The sequence below is a fragment of the Sciurus carolinensis genome, chromosome 9 (genome assembly GCF_902686445.1).
Source record: "Sciurus carolinensis chromosome 9, mSciCar1.2, whole genome shotgun sequence".
Taxonomy (NCBI): domain Eukaryota; kingdom Metazoa; phylum Chordata; class Mammalia; order Rodentia; family Sciuridae; genus Sciurus; species Sciurus carolinensis.
This window is the reverse complement of record NC_062221.1, coordinates 54,083,911-54,108,936: the sequence shown is the minus strand read 5'-3', so window position 1 is coordinate 54,108,936 and position 25,026 is coordinate 54,083,911. Positions and strand designations below refer to the sequence as shown.

General features: G+C 36.9%; 2 protein-coding genes across 2 annotated transcripts in view; one reads left to right on the top strand and one right to left on the bottom strand.

Annotated features, from left to right (window-relative positions):
* Positions 1-25,026, top strand: part of Parl (presenilin associated rhomboid like) — a 44,297-nt gene that overhangs the window by 16,899 nt on the left and 2,372 nt on the right. Inside the window, exons 4-9 of the mRNA XM_047564332.1 lie at positions 258-306; positions 11,440-11,535; positions 12,122-12,271; positions 13,780-13,850; positions 23,181-23,282; positions 23,416-23,513. Coding sequence (XP_047420288.1) covers positions 258-306; positions 11,440-11,535; positions 12,122-12,271; positions 13,780-13,850; positions 23,181-23,282; positions 23,416-23,513 — 566 coding nt within the window. The remainder of the gene's footprint in view (positions 1-257; positions 307-11,439; positions 11,536-12,121; positions 12,272-13,779; positions 13,851-23,180; positions 23,283-23,415; positions 23,514-25,026) is intronic.
* The window catches only part of Yeats2 (YEATS domain containing 2), a 116,816-nt gene continuing 110,155 nt past the window's right edge, over positions 18,366-25,026 (bottom strand). Inside the window, exon 32 of the mRNA XM_047564328.1 lies at positions 18,366-18,705. The gene's annotated coding sequence lies outside the window, so the exon portion shown is untranslated. The remainder of the gene's footprint in view (positions 18,706-25,026) is intronic.

The following is a 25,026-nucleotide window of genomic DNA, read 5'->3' as shown; positions in this document are numbered from 1 at the left end:
TGGTATGTATTATTGTCCCATTTATAAATTAGGAAAGTGAAGCTAAGAAATAAAATGTCTGGTCAGTGACTGTCGAGAATGTAGTCTGACTAAAACACATGCCTTTTCCAGTCTACTACATCATGATTATGTCTGTTAGTCACCAGTGATTTTTACAGATGAGGAATCCCTCTTTTATACTTTTTTTTCTGGATTTTCATTTTCCTAGGCTGAAAGTGTTTCACTTGCGGTGATATGCAATTTTCCTTCTGTTTTAGATTAACAAGTGGTGGAATAACCTAAGTGATGGCCAACGGACTGTGACAGGTTTGTGTTAGCTTACACGTTTTAGCCATTCAAGGGAAGAGAAATCAAATCAAAAGGTACAGTATGTCACAGGCATTAGCTTTCATACATGTTCTCCACTGGTCTAGAAGACATTCAGAGTCTCTGTACCTGTAGACTGATGTAAGAGCACACACACAAAAAAAAGGCATGAAAGTTTTCATGACTTTCTGGGTCAATTATCTTCTAATTTTGATCTAATATGATACTGACCGAATGATTAGTTTGTTGAATCTTTCCTTGTAAGATGAGTAATTATTACTTCCCCTATTAAAGAAAAGGAGACATTGATAAAGGTACCTTTTATATATTGGGTACTTTATGCATATTTTTCCTTATCTTGCAGGATTGCTTACGGTGTAATTGTCTCCATTTTTATAGAAAAGGAAACCAGTTTTCAGAGAAAGAACTATTTGAAAATCAAAGTGCTAGTAAATAGTAGGGCTGAGCTCCAGAACCTAATGTCTCATTCTAAAGACAATTTTCAGTCTGTTCCACCTTTGCTATTTATAAGATCCTCTTTAAGTGTAAACATGTAATGCGTGTCATCATGATTATTTAATTTTTATTCATTGTAAATTTTTATGGAAAGACAGATCTGGCTCTTTAATATTTGTGCAGTATTTTTTAGACTTAATTTGACTAACTTGGGAAAGTGGACTTGTAAGTTATCTCTCAGTTTTGTAGATAGGAAAAATTATTTATAGAGAAGAGCAAAATTGCCTTTACTCAAACAGAATCATACTTATCAGTACTCTTAATTTCCTTACCCACCTAAGCAGAAAAAGGATGTTTATCTTCCTTTGTTCAGACTATTTCCTCTGTCTGGAAGTCTTAATTTTTCTCACCTTACTGGAACCTGATTCAGCCTTCACACTTATGGCTAACATGGCTCCCTTCAAGAAGTGCTTTCTTTTTCTCTGATTTCATTGTGGTTTTTATCATTTTTAACACCACCTGCCATATACATGTAGCATCCTTGAGGGAAATGTAAGGATCTTGAGGACAGTGATGGGATTTTTCTTTTTTGTTCTAGCACATAGCACATATCTTACACTAAGGTAATCAATTAAAATCTGTTTGAATGTTGAATGGCGTCTTGAACCAACAGATGGAGATGTTTCAAAGTATGTTGCTACACCTCAGAGTATAGACTCCATAGTGTCAATAGTTACTTCACAGAAGTGTATCTGTTTTCACTGAGAGTAATGTATTTTGTTTACAAATTTTCTGGAAGTAACAATTTTCTTAGGATAGCAAAATTCTGATTTCTTCTCTATTTTCAGAGCATTTTATAATAACTTGAAAATGATACTTTGTATTCTTTGAGCATACTTGTAAAGGTTTTCTGCCATTTAACATGAAGAAACCTACACTCAGAATTTAAAATTTTTCTCATGCCAGTAAATAGTTTATTCAAAGAAATCAACTGGGAGGTAATTAAAAAATCAGAGTTCTACCCTCTAGTTTTTTAAGTTAAATCAGCAGTTTGTCATGAAGAACATAGTAGAGAATAACTTGTGATTAAACTAGCAACTTGAGTATGAAGTGCTTTGAAAAACAAATATGAATGGTCCTGCTAAAGATCTTAAATCAGTATTGTCACATTATGCAAGAGACTTTTAAAAGCTCAGGAAATACTCTGAGCTGTTTGACATTGCCTTATACTTCTCTAATAGTGGTATATTAGCTTTACAACATCTGTTCTGTTAACTATAGGCTGCAATTCTTAAGGATAAACTGGTGCTTTAATACTATTTTGTCTCCTTTAGAGGTGACAGTCCGGCTTGCCTTGCTAGCTTTCTCAGTTGCTTCTCTCAGACTGATCTTAAATGAGGTTGACTTGGCTCATCACTGAGTGAGGAGTGACAGATTTACTCTGCTTACTTTCTTCTCTGGGATTATAGATGGTATGTGTGTGTTCTTCTTTATGTATTTTTTAAAGAACCTAAGTTCTGACAGAATTTTCAATGTCTGAGACCAGATCTTTGCTCTGCAGTATTCATCTCTAGACAGAGGCAGTATGAAAGACCTAGTAGGTTATTAACGATTTCTCATGATGACACCAAGCACTTCACATAAGGATTCCTTGCTATCTGAATCTGCTGGGCTTCTGAGTTTGGACTGTAAAACTTTTGGATCTAGTAGGTTCAGACAGTAAAGCATTTTATTCAAAGGTCTTTGGTTTCTGAGTTTTGAAAGTAAGGCATGTCTCAAGTTTATCCATTTCTTTTTAGATAAGAACAGTTAAATCTAAATTTAGATAAGAACAGTTCTGATTGTCGGGGATACTTGTAATTTATTTCATTGATAACATGGAATCCATGGTCTCTTCTTTATATATGATGTTGCATTTCGAGTCCCTAGTGTTTCAGTCTGTCCTTGAGATTTCACTTTTTAAAGATGTGGTTTTAATTCATTTTTGCTTGGTTTTGGGATTTTTTTCATTGACTTAATTGTTACACAGAACTATGTCCCCAAGCTTTGTATTTCTCAGAAAAAAGATTTTGTAAGTTCTTTTGGTATTTGTGGGATAAAGGAAGAGCTCAAGGTAGCAGTTTTCAAAGTTAGACTTGACCCTGTGCTTTTGTATTTCACTGGTTGCCTATTCTGTCCTGATCTGTAAGGTCCCCAGGCAGCCCCCAAGGAGAATTTTTTCTCCAACCTTTCTGGCTTTCAGGACTGCTTTTGAGGTCCTTGCTAGGTTCCTGTTCTTCCAGCAGAATGCTGGCTTCACTATATTTGAAAGCAGGGGAAAGATTCAGTTCAGGTATTGTTTCTGATCAAAGTGGGCACAGTGAGGAGGAGGAGGAAGGGGAGAAAGAACTTGGGAAAACTGCCTCAATTTCTCTGCTAGTACATATCTTTGTCAACTACAAAGTTTAGGCACTGCTGTGCTCCAGGACCTCAACCCCTGTGCCCCAGTCTCTGAAGTCTACTTTTTATTTGCTATCCTGGTTCCATCAACTTAATGTTTTTTAGTTTCAATTTTCTCTCTCCTTTTACCTTTTTAAGGTTTCAAGCTTCCAGGCTAAAATCTTTTTCCCTGTTACTGAGATTGCTGGTGAGGTAGTGTTTTCCTTGATTTTCTAGTTCATCTTAACCTATTCATCAATCACTTTTCTATAATTCCTAGCTCCCCAGTCTTCATACAAGTTATTTCTGGGAAAGAAAGGGCAAAACTAATGTTGAATGCCTCTTATGCTTCAAGTACTGTCCTAGGTGCTTTATGTGCTGTAAAGTGTTACTGTTGTAAATCATCGTAAGAACCCTATTAATTGTATCCTCATTTTTCAGGTGGAGTAACTGAAGCTTGGAGAGGTTAAATAACAATCTGAGGTCATAGACTTCTTAGAAAGGAGTAGATATGGGATTCAAACATACTTAATAATTCAAATAATGTGCTTTTTATTACATCCTGTCACTCTGTACTGTTACAAACCACAGTTGTTATAATGACCAGTTTCTCCCCACCCAGTATCTGCATGCTAATTAAAAGCACAAATTTTAGTATTGTTCCAAGCCAGCAGGCTGGTACCCAGGGAGAAAGGGAGCCCTTTTTGACTTCCTAGGTTAGATTTTGTCATTAAAAGACGAGTAGGTATACATAGTAATAGATGAAAACTGTGGAAAAGGATACATATGGTGAGAAAAGTCTCTTACCTTGAACTTCAGTTCTGCAATTTCCTTCCCATAATAACCATTGCCTCTTTAGTTGCTAGTGTATTCTCCCAAAGCATGTATTTATATGTAAGCATTTATATCTATCTGAAGTTCAAAACAAAAATTGTGATATGTGATGCATCTTCTCAATTTTAATTTTTTTCACTTAATATTTTAAAGGACATTTCATAGCAATACAAATAGATCTTTTGCACTCTTTGGATATTTTATTAAAGTATAATATACATAGAAGTGTGTACAAATGTACTGAAGTATAATTTTTACAAACTGAATACATCCATATAACCAGTATCCAAATCGGGAAGTAGAAATTACAGTCCAACCTTATTCTTTTTTAATGGCATTGTAGCATTCCATATGGATGAATATTACTTATGATGTCTTCTATTAATGGATATTTAGGTTGTTTTTAATCGTTGCTTCTATAAATACTACAGTTGATATTATATTCATATCCTTTTCAGCCTTGTGCAAGTATATTTTTAGGATGAGTTACTGAAAATAGAATTGCTGAGTCAAAAATACTCAATATATACATTCAAAATTTTGTGTACTGTTGACTTAAAAGAAGTTCTACACCAATTTAAATGTCCAACAATGTATAGAGTATATGTAGGTCAGATGAATTTCTTAAAGTTGCTCACAGGGAATGATTAGATATTCTCATCTACAGGGTGAGTGCAGAGAAACAATAACCCCTTTTATGGTTAGCAATATCATGGGGTCTTTGCCTCCCTCTGTGTGTGTGTGTGTGAGAGAGAGAGAGAGAGAGAGAGAGAATCTGTCCCATATTAGTTTGTTTTCCCATATTAGTTTTGAACTTTGTTTTCATCCCAGTGGGAGAATGGAATATGGATAGTCCGAGTTTTCCTCTTGATTCCAAGTAACTGTGGGCCCTGACCTTAACTAGTTTTGTGCGTGCTGCCTAGAAAGAGAAATTGTAGCCACTAAGTGAAGCCAACAGGTGACTCCTACACTTACCTGGTTCCTATGAATTGGAGGTAGGGACTGCTTGAGCTCATTCTTTGGCTGCTGTGATGTTCACGCTTATTACTTTCTGGATGGCAGGTCTGAGTCATTTGGCAGCCTTTTCAGATAGTGGGGCTGTGGAGGGGTAAATTGGCTCATCTCAGAAACAGAGGGGATCCTGTGCTTAGCTATTGGACTCCAAGTGGGATAGTGAGTCTTTTTTTTTTTTAAGGAAAAGAAAAAGTTGCACTGCTTTCTGTGGGCTTCAAGATAGAGGTCACCCAACCAAGTATTTCCCAGATCAGTGCATCACTTTTTTTTTTTTTTTTTTTAATTTTTACTTGCAGATGGACACAATACCTTTATTTTGTTTATTTTTTTATGTGGTGCTGAAGATCAAACCCAGCGCCAAATACGTGCTACACAAGTGCTCTACCACTGAGCTACAGCCCCATCCCAGTGCATCACTTATTAAAAATTGAAATATAGTGCTTGCCTTGCAAGCACAAGGCCCTGGGTTCGATCCCCAGCACCGCCAAAAAAAAAAAAAAAAAAAACTGAAATATAATTCATATATCTTTAATTCACCAATAAAAGTGTGATCTTTATTACAGTCACAAGGTTGTTTATCTGTCTAACCCCAAACATTTTCATTATCCCAAACATTTTCCTTACCCATTTGCAGTCACTCATTCTCCTCAGCTCTAGGCAACTACTAATCTACTTTCTTTTTCTGTGGATTTGCCAATTCTGGACATTTCATATAAACGGAATCACATAATATATGATCTTTTGTTTCTGCTTCTTTTACTTAGCATAATGATTTCAATGTTGTAATATTTATCAGTTTAGTCATTCCTTCATATCCATTGGGGATGGGTTCCAGGTTCAGGGAAACTGGCTTAATTCAAGGTCACAAAGATTTATACCTATATTTTTTTCTAAGAGCTTTATAGTTTTCCCTCTTATATTTAGATCTTTGATACGTTTTGAGTTAATTCGTATTTGGTGTAAGGTTCAAACTCAATTTTTTTACTTATGAATATTCACTTGTCTCAGCAACATTTGTTGAGAAAGCTTATTCTTTCCCCATGAGTTATCTTGGAACATTAGTCAAAAACCAATGGGCCATAATTGTGTGGGTTTATTTCTGGACTGTCTATGCTGTTTCATTGATCTGTATGTCTCTCCTTATGCTAGTACCACACTGTCTTGATTACTGTTAAGTTTGTGTTGTAATTTTGAAGCTAGGAATTGAGGTCTCTAACTATTAATATGAAGTATTACATTGATTTTTTTTTTTTAACATGTTGAACCAACTTTCCATTCCTGTGACAAATTCCATTTGATCATGATTTATATGCTGGTGGATTTATTAATATTTTCTTAGAATTTTAGTATTTATATTCATGAATAGTTTGATAGTTTTTTGTGATGTCTTTGGTTTTGATATCAGTGTAATGCTAGCTACATAGAATGACTTAGGAGATGCTCTTTCCTCTTTTTTTTTTTTTTTTTTTTTTTTTCTTTTTCAAAGGAAGGTTTGAGAAGGATAAATGTTTAATTTCCCCTTTGGTATTCATCCATTGTAAATTGAATAGTGTGTCCCCCCTTCCCCAGTCATGTTTACTCAGAACCACAGAATGTTACCTTATTTGAGATAAGGGCTTTGTAGACATAGTTACAATGAGATCATACTATATTAGAGTGGGCCCCAAAACCAATGACTCTTGTTCTTAGAAGAGCATAAAGACTTTAAAAAAGAAAGCCCTTGTGAAGAGATGGGGGCAGAGATCATATTTTTGTGCCTATTAATCAAGCAATGCCAAGAATTTTGGGAGCCACTAGAAACTGGGAAGAAGGAAAGGATGATTCTTCCCTGCAGCATTCAGAAGGAGACGTGGCCTTGCTGACATCTTGTTACCTTGATTTCAGACTTCTGTTCTCCAGAAATGTAAGAGAATAAATTTCTCTTGTGTTAAGCCACTGAGCTTGTGATAATTTGTTATAGCAGCCCTGGGAAACTCAATATCAGTGAAGCCATTTGGTTCTGGCTTTTCTTTGTGGTAAGTTTTTAATTACTAATTCAGATTTTTTTACTTGTCTGTTTAGATTTTCTGTTTATTTTTAAATCAATTTTAGTAGTTGTGTATATCTGGAAATTTTTAAGTTTCATCTAATCTCATTTGTTGGTATGCACTTATTCATAGTACTCTGTTAAAATTTTTTATGTGCATATATTAGGGACTGAACTCAGCCTAATATATGCTAGGCATTCACTCTGCCAGTGAGCTGCATCTCCAGCCCATATGATCCTTATTTCTAGAAGGTCAGTTGTATTCTCCTTTCATTCTGAATTTTAGTAATATGAGGTTTAAAAAAAAAATTTTTTTTTAAATACAGCTGAAAGCTTATTTTGCTTTTTAAGAGTTCAAAGAACCAACTTTTGAATTCATTGATTTTTCTGTTATTTTCTATTCTTGTTAATATTCTTTGTCTCCAGTAATGAATTTTGTCTTAGTCTTTTTTTGTCATTTTATGTATGTGACCTAGATCCCAGGAATAGGTTGAGGGTTTTCAAAGATCTTGTGGAAATCTCACCCTCCTGCTTTTCATTTTACATTTTTGGTTAGTCTCTTATTTGCCCCAAGTGTTATTTACCACCTCAGGCAACCTTGAATTTAAATCACTTACTCATAATTATTTTTGATAAGTGCCCTCTGGGAAGAGGGGTTTTGCACTTGGGACAGTTCACATTCAGGTTAAAGACAGCCAGCCTTGCAAGTGGGCTCTTCCAGGGAATCAACGGGCAGGTCAAATTATGATTACTCTTTGGGGTTGAGGCTTTGAAAGAGCCCCAGCTTGGGTCTCCCAGCTTCCTTTTGTGGTTGTTGGGCTGCACTGGGAATGTGGGTTATTTCAAGGCTAGCTGTAGCTAAACAGCTGGGGGTGGGACTAGGCAAATTGCTGAAAAGCTAGCTATTCTGAGATTCAGCTATTTTTTTCTTAAATAAATGCCCCCTGGGTTTGCTGCAAGCCTTTGGTTAGTTTCCAGAGTTCTGAAAAGTTGATTCTGACAATTTTTGCCACAATTTTTTATTAATTTTTCAAAAGAATTTTTAGAGAAAATACTTGGCTGTTTTCATATGATATAATATAATTGAGTACACTCTTGGTAAAGGTAGACTCTGGGACAAGCAGCAGCCTTCCTGAATCAGCAGTGCAGAGCTTGTCCAAGAAGTTACTGAGTTAGGAGGAAGCAGATAACACCCTTTGTAAGTGGAGATACAGAGACCTTAAACTGTTCCATTTCTCACAGGAGGAGGAGGAGGGGTAAGGAACCATTGCTCCTTGGGCATTTGCGTACTATACTCAGTATCTTATTTCAGCCTCACTATAGTCCTTATTTATTTTCATGCTGGGAATTGAATCCAGAGTCTTGTGTATGCTAGGCCAGTGCTTTACCACAGAGCTATAGCCCTCACTGTAGCCTTTATGAGGTGGGATATATTATTTTCTTTTTTCAGATGAGGAACTGAAGTGAAGGGGATGAAATGCCACCAGTCACCGAGCTACTAAATGGCATACCTAGGATTCAGACCTGCAGAGGCCGTTCTCTTTCCACTATATTTTCAATTTATTGTGTTGTCGCTGTGTGACTGTTAAACTTTATCCTACTTTCTCATTTCATCATCATTCAACCTTTTAAGGTAGATTTTACTATTCTCATCTTACAGAAGAGGAAACAGGCTGGAAGGTTAGTCCTCTTGCCCAATTTATAACATAAGTAGGCCTGAGTTAGTTCTGCTAGATTCCCCCATACTCTTAACCAATGTGCAGTGCTGCCTCAGTAGGCCCTGCCTTAACCACACTTGCTCTCATGCTTACATTTTTCTGGGAACCAGGCTGGCTATGCGTTACCTACCCTGAGGACCCTTTGGTGTCAGAAGCCCTCTGGTGGCCAAGATTGAAATAAATACCCATGTCACAGTGTGAAGTGGAAAGGGTACTAGATTGGGAATTCTGGCTTGGCTACTGAATTTGGCTTTCTGGAAACTTGGATTTTTTAAAGTCTCAATTTTCTTATCTATAATTGGTCTCCAGAATGGAGTTTGCAAGGAAGAAAATACCTGCATTTTACTTTTCTCATTTCTTTTCAATCTGTATGTTTTACAGTGAATTATATTGGTTCATGTACATAATTTATACTTGAGTATAAACATATTAGGTGTGTATATTCAATTGTTTATTGACAGTGTTCCTAATCAAAGAAGTTTAGTGACCACTGGTCTATAAAATGAGAGACTACAGTGCCTGTACTATATTGTAATTTGCCAGAAAAGACTTTGCAGTTGTATTTGCAGTATTAACTCTAACTGCTATTAACCTTGATATTGTTGGTTATCTTTCCCTCATTGTGATCACTTCATCCAGAGATGCATCCTGCTTCACTGCAATGTTGTAGTTTCCAGAAGTTGTGTGTGCTCTGTCACTGGTTTGAGGAAGTAGCTTATGGGACTGACACAGTAGACAGATAGTGGTTGCCATTTTTCAGGCTAGCAGGTGGGATCAGGGGACTATCTTGCTGTCTTCGCATTGAACCATAGAGTAAATACTAAAGCCCTGCGTGCCTAACATTATGATCATGGAAACCTACATCTTTATGGTCATGGCTAAATTATTCTCAGGTTTTCCTTACCCAAGATACCAGTCACTGTGTATGATAACCTCGACCTAAGGGAGTGCTCTGGATAATAAAAGATGTTTCACTTTCCCAAAAGAAACTAAAGAACATTAGACAACACTAGTCACTTCCTATAGGACAATTCCTCTGGGGACCTTGAGCATCCGAGAAGGTTCTGCCCACCTTCTTATCCCAGATAGTGGGCTCCTCATTAGGAGGTACACACTCGCTCTTCCTTCTTGCTCAGGACTCCTTTTTCCCATTTTTTCACAAACACAGCCCCTCTCACCATCTTTGAGAGTTCCAGTTAGTTACAAAGATGGCATTACAGCTATTGCAGTCCCTACTAGTGAGATATCTGGTACAATGGATGGAGTCAGTTCAGTTGAATGCCATTTAATGTACTATTGAAGAGAAAAAAATTACTACCAATTAAACTATAATGGATGACAGTTGTAAGATATTTTCTGATTTCAGATATTTACATGGTAAATAATGTCTTAGAATCTATGAGAAATGATAGCTTTCTTTTCTACCTAACTCAAGAGGGAGAGCAAAAATTGGCAGACAAGTAATTGCAGGGGATAACCCAGAACCTCACAGAATGAGCAAGTGTGGAAGCCAACAGTGACTCCAAGATTTAGCAGCTGGTAAGGACCTTACAAAGAGTATCTTCTAAAGAAAATTCCTTACCAGAATGTTGCTGAAATCAGTCTTTATTATTATTGAAGAAGTTAGAAGTGCTACTTACCTATTGCCTAAAGAGATCAGAGGAATGAACAGTGTTTAAGTTCCCTTAACTAAATCAATGAATAGATGAAAGCCTACTTTGTGCAAGGAGTGTAGCAATTTTTAAAAAAAATGCATTTTTTAAAGTGTCTAGTTTTCAAGAATAACGTGATTTTGTCCTTAAAATATGACTAATTATTAATTTTATAGTTAAACCTATTCAATTTAATGATTGTTCTTGCAACATAAGTTCTTGCAGAAAAATGAAAGTCATCCAGTTTCCATATGTAAACATTTTAAAAACAGTTGCAAAATTCTTCAAGATTATCCCTGAATTCTTATCAGGCAAATATTTTTCTCAGACATATTAACCTTTACTTATACAGATGATCAGTAGGCATTTCCATAAACTATTCATAAATTTAAGAAGTATGCTATTCCTGTGGAAAAAGATGAGATGTTAGCTTTTCTGTTCTTGTCCAGAGAACCTAATTCTGTACCTTACTTGTCTCTAAATTGGCCATTATCAAACAATAATTACAGATCTAATTATTTATTGAAAAGAGTAAACTATTGTGAAGAAGTGAAATATTGATTTAGATGAAGGAAGTTAGCTCCTAGAGCATTTGCAGTTTTTCAGGAATCCTCTGACTTTACCAGCCTGTGACAGTTTTGTTACTTTAAAGACATTGATTTCATTTGCTTTCCTTATTAACTCACGAACTCCCCAAACACATAGTACTCTTATGTAAACTTGTATTTAGGTGGACTTTAGACTTTCTTTCCTCTTATTATTTTTTTTTGGTACCAGGGATTGGACCCAGGAGTGCTGAACCACTGAGCCACATCCCCAACCCTTTTTGTTTTTTTTATTTTTGAGACAGGGTCTTGCTAAGTTCCTTAAGGGCCTTGCTAAGTTGCTGAAGCTGACCTTGAAGTTGTGATCCTCCTGCCTCAGCTTCCTGAGTTGCTGGAATTACAGGCGTGCGTCACCATGCCTGGCCTCTTTTTCTTATTTTTAACCTCCTTAAATTATATTTATTTTGTAGGTATCATAGCTGCAAATGTCCTTGTATTCTGTTTATGGAGAGTACCTTCTCTGCAGCGAACAATGATGAGATACTTCACATCCAATCCGGCCTCAAGTAAGTCTAATTTGTGATTTTATTTTGAGGTAGAGATAATATGAAAGAAATATGCTTTGTTAATTGAAATCCTACAAAAAAAATGAGATACTATCAACAGTTACAAACAAAATCAGGAGGGTAGACTGTCAGCTTCTTGAGGACAAGGACTTTGTCTCTTTCAGTGCTATATCCCAGGTGCCTAAAACATACTTTACACATAGTAGATATTGAATATTTTTTAATGAATTAAGATATGTGATCACTGCAGGTTTATATCTATAATTAAAATAATTTACTTCATATGTAATTATTGCCTTAAGGGCAGGTTGCCTCCATTGAACTGAGAATTTTTATTGGTTGCTTACTAAGAAAAGAGATTAAGATAGCTTTTTACCACTTTGAAAAATACTATCTTCCCCAGCACCGCAAAAAAAAAAAAAAAAAAAAAAGAAAAATACTATCTTAAACCATCTTATTAAAACTTAACTGGCTCTGTTTTTGCTTCCTGTGTTCATTTGATAATAATGGAGAAGTCTTAACTAGAAAATTTTTACTGGCTTTTGTGTTCCGCAATTACCAGACTGTGTTTTCCTTTCTATTGTAGAGGTCCTTTGTTCTCCAATGTTGCTGTCAACATTCAGTCATTTCTCCTTATTCCACATGGCAGCAAATATGTATGTTTTGTGGAGCTTTTCTTCCAGCATAGTGAATATTCTGGGTCAAGAGCAGTTCATGGCAGTGTACCTATCTGCAGGTAATAAATTTTAATCTCAGGATCTTTGAGATCATAAGCACTTTTACCTCTGCCTTTTCTGCAGAAGATATGATTACATAGCTGTAAGTGTTCAGGATATATTTGTTTCTCAAGTAGTATGTAAAGAAGGAACCACTGACTGCTTGTGCTGTTATCCCTGCTTTTCATTTTGCAGATTTCCTCTTCTGTGAATTATTTGGGTATGCTTAGTTTTAAATTAGGAGAAACAGGAGTTAAGGGTAAGAGTAGAATTTACATGTCATTTTCATCTTACCAAGCCTGATTTCTTTAGCCTGAGCTTTCTTAGTCATCTGAGTTTATGTTAAATAATCTTAAGCAGGCTCATTTCCCCCGCTGTGCTCAGTTTGCAGTAAACTTGATCAGAGCAATTCAGTGTTATTGATTGTCAGGAGTAGTGTGTGTGTTCTTGGTTTTTTTTTTTTTTTGCAAGACTATGTTGGCATGGAACCACTTCTAGATATGGTCCTAGAGATGTCATCATTTCCAAAATATTTCAATTAGGAAATGGTAGCACAAGATTTGAGGTTACTAATTGCTGCTAAGTGCCTAATTGGTCAACTTCTGCTCATCTGTTTGCAAAATTTATTTAAGTAAAACATAAAAACTCATTTCTAAAGTCCCACCATTTAAAAATTTTATGTCTGCCAGTTGTGCTGTAGTGAAGAAAGCACTGAGTTTTGAGACAGAAGACCTAGGTTCAGAGCCCATTTTTGCGACCAGCTATGTGATGTGGCAGAAATGACTGTGCCTTTCTGGGGGTAATGATGCTTATCTTTTCAAGACAGGGACTTGTAGAAAAGATTAAATAAAAACATCTACAACAAGATCTAAAGTGAATGCTTGATTAATATTAATTAAACACTCAGGTTTATGTACCTACTCCCTCAAAAATAGAAGCTGAGGACTGGAGATATAGCTCAGTTGGTAGAGTGCATGCAAGGCATGCACAATGCCCTGGGTCCAATCCCCAGCAGCACAAAAACAAACTGAACAAAAATAGAAGCTGAGCGATCTTTTTGACCTCTTAGGTAGTGTATAATTCTTTCCCCAAGTGCTAGTTATTGGGGTAGTTGTTGTACAAAGAGTGTATCAGATGCCATTGATTCCTTTCCATAGAAAGTTGTTTTTTAAAAATGAGCCATACTGAGCTCAAATGTCATTGAAGCCATCTAGTCTAGTTTCCCACCAGAGATTGATTTAGCTTGTCTGCCCAGAGGATTGTGAGATAGGTAGTTGGTGAGTCTGGGAACTAGCCTCCTTTTCTTTGAATTATAGATGAGGAAAATGGTAACTGAGAGGAAAAGTCATGTGGTGGGTCAGATTTTCTTTCCCTAAAACTATTTAAAGTGATTGAAAGGTTAAGTGTTCATGGTGCACCCTTAGATTGATGCAGATACAAGCCTGACACTGTTAATTTGTGTAGAGATCAAAAATGGAAATAATTTTTAAATCTTACTTAAACTGTCAAAATATGACTTGTTTCTCAGGTGTTATTTCCAACTTTGTCAGTTATATGTGTAAAGTTGCCACAGGAAGATATGGACCTTCACTTGGTGCAGTAAGTATTTCTAATTTAAAAATTTCTAATTTTTAAATTCACTTTGAATTGTGTACTTTTAAAAAATTGCAAAATTAATATAGTTTCCATGTATTCTTCATCGTAACATCTTACAGAAGAACCACAGTATAATTATCAAAACCAGGAAATCAACATTGAAAAACACTTTGGGTTGAATTACATGTAATTTAGAACTTACATATTTTTAAATTTGTAAGTTTCAGGCTATAGCTTTTAACTGTTGGTCATTTACATATTATTTCATGGAATAAGGTATATGGCGAGAGGACTGTGTCAGAACAGTGAGGAGAGCCTAATCTGGCATTGGAGAATTTTTGACTAATCACAGATTTGAATTGGGTCCTATGACCTCCTGGTTGAGTCAATACTGGAGTGTTTACTGGGTGGACAAGACTACCAGGCGCTGTGCTAGAGCCTAGAGATACAACCAAGTGAGCAAGATGATCATGATTCCTGCCCTCAGGAGCTTGATTCTTAATGCTTAAAGTTTCGTTTTTTTAAAAAACATGTTTTCTTTTGATTTCAGTGGCAGAATTCTAGGCACATGGAAATCTTTAATTTTTTTTTAAAGACTACACATTCAATTTGTGTATACTTAAATAACAAAAGCCAGGTGTGGTAACATGTGTCTATAATTCCAGTTGCTTGGGAGGCTGAGGCAAGAGGTTCGCAAGTTCAAAGCCAGCTTTAGCAACTTAGTGAAGCCTTTTCTCAAAATAAAAAGGGCTGAGGGTGTGGCTCAGTGGTTAAGCACCTCTGGGTCCAATTCCTGATACCAAAGAATAAATAAATAAATATTAATGCAATTAAATGTGTTCCAGTAGGAGATTTCATATTTAAAGGAACTCTTAAAAAGGTTCAGTTATGGGAAAAAAATTCTTATGTAAAATAATCATTACCCTACTTTGTGTATTCCTCAGATTTGTGTATACTTAATTTTTTCCTAAGAGGTCTATATTTTGTCTTATTACTTACATGCTTTCTTTCTTAAACTCTGTACCACCACCACCCTTTTTTCTTCATGGAATGTTTTCTATATAAAATTTGGTTCTGGTATAATTTATAAATTTAAAATCATATTCTCTACCTTATCAGCAACTAAGCATCTTGTTATATGAAGGCAGTGAAGACCACCACAAGGATGAATCAGAAGTGGACTCAGATTTTAAGTTTTGTTGGGGAGAAAATATATACACATCTAATAAGCACTGAAAGGGATGAGAATTCTCTAGAAGCCTTTGGGGTTTCTGAAGGCAGAGAGACTTAGTAGCTAGAAGGATCTGGGATGGCATTTTGATGTCCTCTTACACAAGTGTTATTCTCATTTTATAGATAAGAAACTGAAGTCCAATTGTAGCAGCATGGTATTTGGAAGTAGTGTGTGTTTGAATCCCAGCTCTCCATTTACCTGTGATTTCCAGGACATGTGACTGAACATCTCTGAATCTCAGTTTCTCTGCATAAAATGGGAATAATACCAGCTATTTATTTTTCTTTCTTCTTCTTCTTTTTAATACCAGCTATTTCTAATTTACAATGGAAGTATGTTTAGAATCTATAGCACAGTAAAGAGCACATAGGAAGAAATGTGCAAATAGTAGTTCCTATTCCCTCATCAAAATCTTATAGAGCTGGGGCTGGGGTTGTGGCTCAGTGGTAGAGTGCTTGACTAGTATGTGTGAGGCACTGGGTTTGATTCTCAGCACCACATAAAAAAATAAACAAAAAAATAAAGAAAAAATTGTGTGTGGGGGGGGAGAGATGTGTCAGCATGTAAAAAATCCCATAGAGCCAGGCAATCATAAAATTATTCCCAAATACTTTTAATTCATCCTTGATTAAAATAAAAAGTCAACAGGTACAATGATATTTTTAATGAGAAATCTGGAAGAAAATACTGTTGACAATTGTGTTTAAAATATTGGTCTTAATGGCTTAGTCATAAACTTTTGTTAAAAAATAGACTATTAAAGTGTATTTGTCAATTACCATATTGGGACTAGGGATCAAGAATACTGGTTATGGGACTGGAGTTGTGGCTCAGTGATAGAGCACTTGCCTGTTGTGTGAGGCCCTGGGTTCAATACTCAGCATCACATATAAATAAAATAAAAGATCCATTGACAACTAATATATATATACACACACACACATATGTACATATATATATGTACATACACACACACACACACACACACATATGTATATAAATACTGGTTAGTTTTGGTGTTAGCTGTGTATATTCTAAATCTCATCAAAAAATTAGTTTTTTACTAGTTATTGGCAGGAAGCTTATTTCTAATATTCTGCTTTTCAAAAGTTTTAATTTCTGTGAAATGCAACCCTAATCTCAAGGTAGCACAGTTCATATGTTATGTTATAAGAAACAGCATTTGTTAAAATGTTTGCTAGAAAAAATATTTGTCACTTGAAATTTATAAGCAGTTTGTCATAGGCTAAATTTGGTCACTAAATGATAACCTGCTCACTGACTTCACTGATTTAGCTGCTATTGACCTAACCTGTGCATGGATTGAATTCTTTTGTTAAGAAAGTATCTTTTGGGCTGGGGTTGTGGCTCAGTGGTAGAGCATTTGCCTGGCATGTGTGAGGCACTGGGTTCAATCCTCAGCATCACATAAAAATAAATAAACAAAATAAAGATATTGTATCCATCTACAACTTAAAAAAAAAGTATCTTTTGTTTTTTCATTACAAGGTTACAGGTAAAATGGTCACTAGAACCAGGTTCCTTTATAATTCTATTTAGATTTATCTGTAGTGCTTTCTAGTATACATCTTGGTGTAACTTTTTTTGTGGCTGCTCTATTTATTATACATCTTTTATCACAATCTGGTGCTAGTGTCATTTTATTAGGTTAAGTGTAGAAGCTTCACCTCCTTTCTTACATTTCTGTATCTTCCCCAAATTATAATTGTTTTAAATATTTCTTCTACATTAATAATATCACCATTAGAATTTTAGCTTCAAATATTAGTTTAGAAAATTCAAAGGGAGAAGGCAAATCTAATGTATTTAGGGATATTTTTACTGTTTCATTGTTCCTTTTGTTTGGAGAACTTTATTTATTTATTTATTTAGGTACAGGGATCTGAACCCAGGGCTGTTTAACCACTGAGCCACATTCCCAGCCCTTTTTCTTTTTTACTTTAAGACTGGTTGCTGAGGCTATTCTTGAACTTGGAATCCTCCTGCCTCAGCCTCCCGAGCTTCTGGGATTACATGTGTGCACCACCATGCAGCTTGCTCTTTCTTTCTTCCTGTTTTTTTCTTTTTGTACTGGGAATTGAACCCAGGGCACTTTGTTACTGAGCTACATTATCAGCCCCCCACCCTTTTTTTAATTTTGAGACAGATTCTCACTGAGTTGCTTAGGGTCTCGCTAAATTGCCGAAGCTGGCCTTAGACTTTCAGTCTTGCCACAGACTTCCAAATCAATGGGATTATAGGCATGAACCATCATGCCCAGCTTGATATTCTTTGCTGAGCCTTCCTATTTCTTTGTTGTATTTTACTTATTTTAAGCTTGTTTGTAGTTGCTCATTGAAGCATTTTTATGATGACTACTTTAAAATGCTTGTCAGGTAATCCTAACATTTGTGTTATCTTGTTATTGGTGCCTATTAATTACTTTTTTCTCATTCAAATTGAGATGTTTCTGCTTTCTAGTATATGAGTGATTTTCCTTGACACCTGGATATTCTGGATATTAGAAAACTTCGCATCTTATTTAAATCTACTGTTTTAGCTGGGCTCTGATACTGCTCTGCTGAGGGAAGCCTCATTACTACAAGGTGGAGGTGGAAGTTCAGATTCACCACTTAGCCTCCTTTGCCTCTTGAAGGACAGGGGTCTCGTTTCTGCTGGGCAGGGGTGGTATAGCTGTGAGTGCCGGCTCCCTAGTAGCCTCTGATAATACTCCCCAGCTGACAGGAACAGCAGTGCCTTGCTGCTGCTTCTTTCCACTGACAGCACCCCATTAGGGGCCCTGGGATGGATCACTGCAGTCTGGCAAGGGTGGAAGGCTAGGCTCTCCACTCAACCTTTCCTGAGGAGGGTTGGGCCACAGTTTTTTTCTAGTACTTATTGTCTAAAAGCTTTCTTTCTTCCTATGCTATCATTTCTTTGTCCTTAGCTAGAGAGCACTTTGAGCCCAGGGTAGGGATATACCTGTTTTGTCCACACCTCTTGATTTTCCAGGTTGCCCAGTTCTCTAGAACCCAGTGTGAATTATATGAGGCCAAAAGAAAATCCAGGGAAGTACCTCTTTAAAATAATATGCAATATATACAACAAATATTAATCATAAAGAAACTGGCTTTACATAGGAATTTTTAATGTTCTTTCATATCAACTAATCAAATTTTATTTGATTTGATCCCCTAGTATCTCCAAAAAAAGGAGAAAAAAATTATATTTGATTTGAGGGAAAGTTTAATTTTGTTGCCTCCCCCACCCATAAGGTTTCAACTTGATTTCTTTTAGAATTTGAGTCAAGTTTTATTTAAAAATAAACCTAAGATATTAAACTTGTACACATGTCTTGGAGCCTGGAGGGTGATATGCTGCCATTCACTCTTGCTTTCAAATTGTTAGTGACATTGACATCTACTCTGCTTAATATAGTATGCACTGATAGATTTGGGGACAGATGTTGGAGTACTAACCAGAACAAGTCTTTCAGAATAACATGTTGTACACTAGGGGCATCATCACCCACCAAACTTTTTGGGAAAATAGGAAACCACCTTCTGAGATGGTCCTGATGTCCTTGAAAGTTGCTGTGGCCCATCTGGGATGTAGAACAGTGACCTGGGGAAAAGTTGAACAAATTAGAGGTGTGTGTGTACATGAATATCCATATAAGCAGCAATTTGGCTATTAAGGGAAATCAGGATTTCAGAAGAACACCATACATTAACAGTTATGGGACCCCTATAACTGTAGAAGCCACCTGGGTCAATACACAATAACAGTTGATCTTAGAGAATTCTGACTCCTACCCTCATTCTAAAGTTGGCAGGTGCGACCACATCCAGCTTTTCCCCAGTATGTAGCTGAGGTTGTCTTTGTGTTCTTCCATGTTTTTCAACCTAGGAACTGGGTTGCCTTGTACACTTACCCAAATTCAGATCTTGGAATTTCTTTTGAGGGGGGTTTATGCTCTCAGTTTCATCTTGCAGGTACTTGGGCTCATTCCTAGGAATGCAGCTTCAGCTAGTTTCCCTGTTTTGGCCAGCTGGCAACTATGTTTTAGGGACTGGTGACATCTAGGCTCAAATAATTTAAAGTATCAGTAATTGTTGCTGGGAGCAGTGGCACAAACCTGTAATTTCAGTGACTCAGGAGGCTGAAACAGAATGATTGCAAGTTCAGTGCCCGTCTGGGCAACTTAGACTCTATCTAAAAATAAAATTAAAAGGACTGGGAATGTTACTCCAGTGATAGAGTGTCCCTGGGTTTGGTCGCTAGCACTGGGACCAAAAAGTCATTATGCTCTTAGGTTTTGTTTTATTTTTAGCATATTATTTGTAAATAATTTAAAACTTACAGAAGAGTTACAGGAAATGGTTCCTTTATATTGTCAAGTAATATTCCTTTGTTTAAATATACAGTGTTGTGTTTTTCCATTCATAGATGATGGACACTTGGGTTGTTTCTAGCTTTTTAACCATTATTTAAAAACAAAAACTGAATATTTGTGTATACCTCATTGTGTGGACACATGCTTTTATTTCTCTTGGGTAAATGCCTAAGAGTAGAATAGCCAGATTCATATGGTACAAATATGTTTAACTTGTGTGTGTGTGTGTCTGGAGATTAAACTCAGGACCTAGTTCCTACTATGCAAGTACTCTGCCACTGTGCCCTTTTTGTGTTGAGACAGGGTCACACTAAGTTGCTGAGGCTGGCCTTGAACTTGGGATTCTCATACCTCAGCCTCCCAAGTAACTGTATTATAGGTGAGCATCACTGCCTCTGGCTATGTTTAACTTTAAAGGATCTGCAAACAGTTTTCCAAAGTAGTCATAGAATTTTGTAATACTTTCCCAGCAGCAGTATATGAGAGTTCCAGTTTCTCCACCTCTTTACTCCTTGGTATGGTCAGTCTTTTTAATATCTAATAGTTATGTAATAATATCAGTGTGGTTAGAATTTTCATTTGCTTAATTGAGTTTGGTGGATTCTTGATATATTCTAAGTTCTTTATCAGTTATATGACATGCAAATATTTTCTGTATCTTTTAATAGCATCTTTCAAAGACTATAAAGTTATTTGTGTAAAGTTCAATCTATTAATTATGGATTATGCTTTTGGTGTCACAGGAAAATTTTGCCTAACCCACGGTCACAAAGATTTTTCTCCTGTTTTCCTCTGGAAGCTTTTTATTTAGACCTGTTAGACTTAAAAACAATTCCAAAATATTCTTAATCCAGATTCACCTTGTTTTGGGGGGAAGGGATTGAGCCAGGGACTCTTTCCCACTGAGCTACATCCTAGCTCTTTTCTCTTTTTAATTTTTTATTTTGAGACAATGTCTCACTAATCTTGCTAACTTGCTTAGGGCCTGGGCAAGTTGCCAAGGATGGCCTCAAACTTATGATCCTCCTACCTCAGCCTCCTGAGTCTGGGATCATGGACATGTGCCACTGTACCTGACCAGATTTCATGGTTTTTTTTTCCTTTCAATATTCATATTTTTTTTCTAAACCACAGAGGATAGGTTGCTCATATTATATCCTTTCGCTCCTAATTACTTCAGCTTATATTTCCTAAGAACACAAATATTTTTACATATCCCACAATATAGTTATCAAAATGAATATAGTAAATTTGGCTGATAAACTGATAAATCTATCAATTTTCCAGTTTTGTCAGTTGTCCCAATGGTGTTTGTAGTTATTTTTTCCACAAAGTTCATGTTGTAATGTGTCTTTGGTTTCTTAAAAGCTGGAACATTTCTATAGCCTTTCTTTGTTTTTCATGTCACCAGCAGTTTTTAACAGTGCAGTCGGTTATTTTGAATGTCTGTCCGTTGGGTTTGTCTATGTTTGTGTCCTCATGATTAGATTCAGATTGTGTTTTGGGTTGGAATGTTCCAAAATGATTTGTCCTTCTCAGATACCGTAACCAGAGGCACATGGTGTCTGTTTTCCCCTTTTCGATTGGGATAAATTTGGTGAATGGTTAAGATATTGTCCAGCTTCTTTGCTATAAGTTATGTTTCCTTTTTAAATTAATAAATAACTTGTGACAATATACTTGAAATATGTAAATATGTTCATCCGTCTCTCCCCACCACACTTACTACTGGGAAACAGCATGCATTGATTATTCTAGCTTCAGTCAATTTTGACTATGACAGTTGTTGCAAGGGTGAAGGTGGACATTTAATTAGTGCTCCCTAATGTTAGCATCTTCTATAACCAGGGCTCACTTGTCAGATCTAGACCGTTAACAGTGATTTAGTACAATAAACTACAACCCACATATGGGTTTCCCGGTTTTTCCGTGGTGTCCTTTTTCTGTTCCAGGATGCCGCAGTGCATTTGGTTGTCATACATTTTTAGTCTCCAATTTCTGACAGTTTCTCTTTCCTTGTCTTTCACAACTTGGGGTACTTTTGAAGAATGGCAGGAAAGTTGGAGAATATCCTCTATGGGAATTTTATTATTTTTAACATATAACTAAGATTTGTCTCTTATAACTTAGATAACAAATAGTTTAAGTTCAAGTACCTGCCTCTGTTTTCTGTACCCCACACTTCCAGCATGCTTAGATTCTTTGCCTTCTCCACCAGGCCATTATCATTAACCTCCAGGCTATGCTTGTTGACCTCTAGGCTTGATTTATGCTGTATTTCCTCGTATCTCTCCTTCACCTGGCCAATACATGGTCAGCTTTCCATGCAAAGTCTGATGTCACTCACTGTCCTGAGCTTATATTGGCTCTCCCTTTCTTGCACTGTCTTAGCATGTAGTATTTCCCTATCATAACTCATTTATCGTTTTGTTGTTATTGTTGTTTTGTTTTGTTTTTAATTGAACTCAGGGGTGCTTTACCACTGAACTACATCCCTGGCCCTTTAAACAACTTTTTACTTTTTTGAAAAGGTTTTGCTAAGTTGCTAAGGCTGGCTTGGGACTTGTGATCTTCCTGCCTCAGTCTCCATAATATCTGGAATTATAGGCATACACCACCGTGCCGTCTAATTTGTTGTTTTTACTTATTTTGATGACTTTCCTCCCAAACTATGAGGTCCACGTTCACCTCTATGAGGTCCACGTTCACCTCTATATCTCTAGCATCAAACATAGTGCCTGCTACATAGTAAGACCTGAGTACTTAAATGATTATAGTGTACTGAAACTTAATGTAAACTAGGGATTATAACCTAATTCTTCAAGTGATATATCATTTAGAGCAATTGGGAGTATGTCTGACATTAAGAGAGGTTAAATTATAATCTAGCTAGAAGATATAGCCATTATAAAATTTAATTATGAAAATTAGGTAACCCAGAAAAATGCATATAAGAAAAAACTATAGGAGCTCCAGTGGCGCAATCGGTTAGCGCGCGGTACTTATAAGAAAAAACTATAGTGATTATAACTGTTCATCTGCAATAAGAAGTGGTTGAATTGTGGATCATAAGGTTGTGGGTTTGGGTTTTTGGTTTTTATTCCGTTACGAGTTTGGGAAAGTGCTGCTTAAACATGTGGATGGATGCATGTGTCCCTGGGAGAATGCTGTCAGGCTGCTCACGCAGAGCCATGGGACAAATACAGCATGGTTTCCTCCAAAGTTTTAAGGAAAATATTTTCTCTCTTCATGAAGTTACATAAAATTTCACGTGAATTTTTAGGATTAAACATTATAATTAGAAGAAATTCCATGCATGTGAGTTTCTTTGGCCAGAGTTATGTTCATTTTCTGTGGTTGGGAGAGCTTTGTTAGGTTTGAGAAGTTCTTAGGCATTAATGAAACGATGCTTATAGCGTGGTTAACACTGTTCTTAAAGTTCATTAAGTGCTAACACAGTGGCTATTTACATCTTAATGACCTGTAATGAAAGTTCAGTGAGTACTCTGAAGGACCTGGAGCCACTCTGCCTGGTACAGTGCACATTAGCAACTGACAGCTTTTTAAGCTCTGTGCTCACCTAGAACTGTATAGCCTATAACCTTCTGGAAGAAGTTCTGCTACTTCAGATGTGTGCCCGCTATGCCCAGAGGTTGTGTGTGGACTTCGCTGTCCCTGACCAGTATTTGCCATTCCTTTGCAGTCAGGTGCGATCATGAGTGTGTTGGCGGCCGTCTGCACTAAGATCCCCGAGGGGAGGCTTGCCATCATCTTCCTCCCAGTGTTCACATTCACGGCAGGGAACGTAAGTACCTGGATGAAGTTCTGAGGACAGTAGTGGTGCTTTTACAATGACTGAAGTCTTACCCTTAAATCAGGAGTGTCAGTGCTGGAGGAATCAGAGTACACCACTGCTATTCTCTCTCGCTGTCTTTCAGGCCCTAAAAGCCATTATTGCCATGGATACAGCTGGAATGATCCTGGGATGGAAATTTTTTGATCATGCCGCACATCTTGGGGGAGCTCTCTTTGGCATGTAAGTTGAGTGTAGTTGATGCTAAACTGCTTCCTCAGGTTACTTCCTCCTCCCTGAGGAAGACAGTGAGGCTGCTGAGCCATGTGATGGAGGCAGGAGGATACTGTTGGGAGGGAAGAAATCCTCAGCATAGCTGGCTTTGGTCTAAACCAGTTTCACCATGTGAGATGGGATGTGAGAATGTCAGCCCTGCCCCTGCCTTGATCATTAAAATCACTATCTCCCTTAAAATCACTATCTCCTAACCTGTTATCCTTCCCAGCCTGTCTCACACTGCTCCCAGCCCCCCAGTCTGTGATCATCTCCTTCCCCCAATCTCAGGCTTTCTTGCCCTCCCCTCTTCTGTGGGCCCCATCTCACCAGTGCTGCACAGACACAGAAGACACTGAGCTGGTGGAGCCTTCTTTTTGTTGTTTTCCCCTCTTTTCCTGTAGGGAGTGTGAGGGAGAGTGTTGTGAGTCTGCATAAAGGAAGCATCGTATCATATGTAGGCACTGAGCTGGTCACACCTTACACTGTACTATTATTATACTCTCATTAATCCTATTTTACTAATGGGAAACTGAAGTAAAGGAGTGGTCTTCCTTGGGACAGATAGCTCTGAAGTAGCAGAGCCGAATGTAAACCCAGCTCCCTGTGCTTTCCAGCCATGTCACACCATATCCAGAACGCCTGGCTTATAGTCACGAAGTGTTTCCATTTGTGCTTCAACAATGGTGTTTTGGGGTTTTTTGTTTGTTTTTCTTTTTTGCCTAAAATGTAATAGGGTGAGTAGCAACTCTATCCTGGACACTTCCTTGGGACGCTTGGAGCCTATCTGGCCCTGAGAGTCCCTTCAGCAGAGTTGTCTGTGATGGTGCCATCCCTGAATGCCCTGTCTTTTCTTGCATATCAGTTGTCTTTTGCCCTTCCTTCATTTTTACTTTGTTTTATGACAATGGAAAACTTGTTAAAAAAAATTAGAAAAATCTATTCTAAGTGAAGCAGTTTTACCAAGTAGGCGGTGAAACTAAATGCCATTATGCCATTTATAATTTTTAGTGATGATTAAAGAATAGCATATGTGATTTCTAGCTTTAACAGCACATATAAATAGTAGAAGCTGACCTGCTGTATGGTATGAGAGAAACAAAGACATGTGAAAAAGGATTCCGTTTTATGAACTTTAAATTTACCTGGAGCTCTTTGTGTATCTGTAAAGGATCTTCTCCCCAGCAGGTTTTTATTTTTCCAAACTATAATTAGATGGCCTTTTTCCATTCTGAAAATAATTGGATCAAATGCATTTTAAAGCCTAGGATTTGAAAGGCAAAGGAATCCTTTCTCTTTGCTGTTTCTAATTTCAGCCTCTTTTCACTTACTTGATCTCAGTCATATTCAGAATTCATCTTTTGTAACATATTTAAAGTGGATTAAAAAATGTGAAGGGCTGGGGAGATAGCTCAGTTGGTAGAGTGCTTGCCTTGCAAGTACAAGGCCCTGAGTTCGATCCCCAGCACCACAAAAAAAAAAA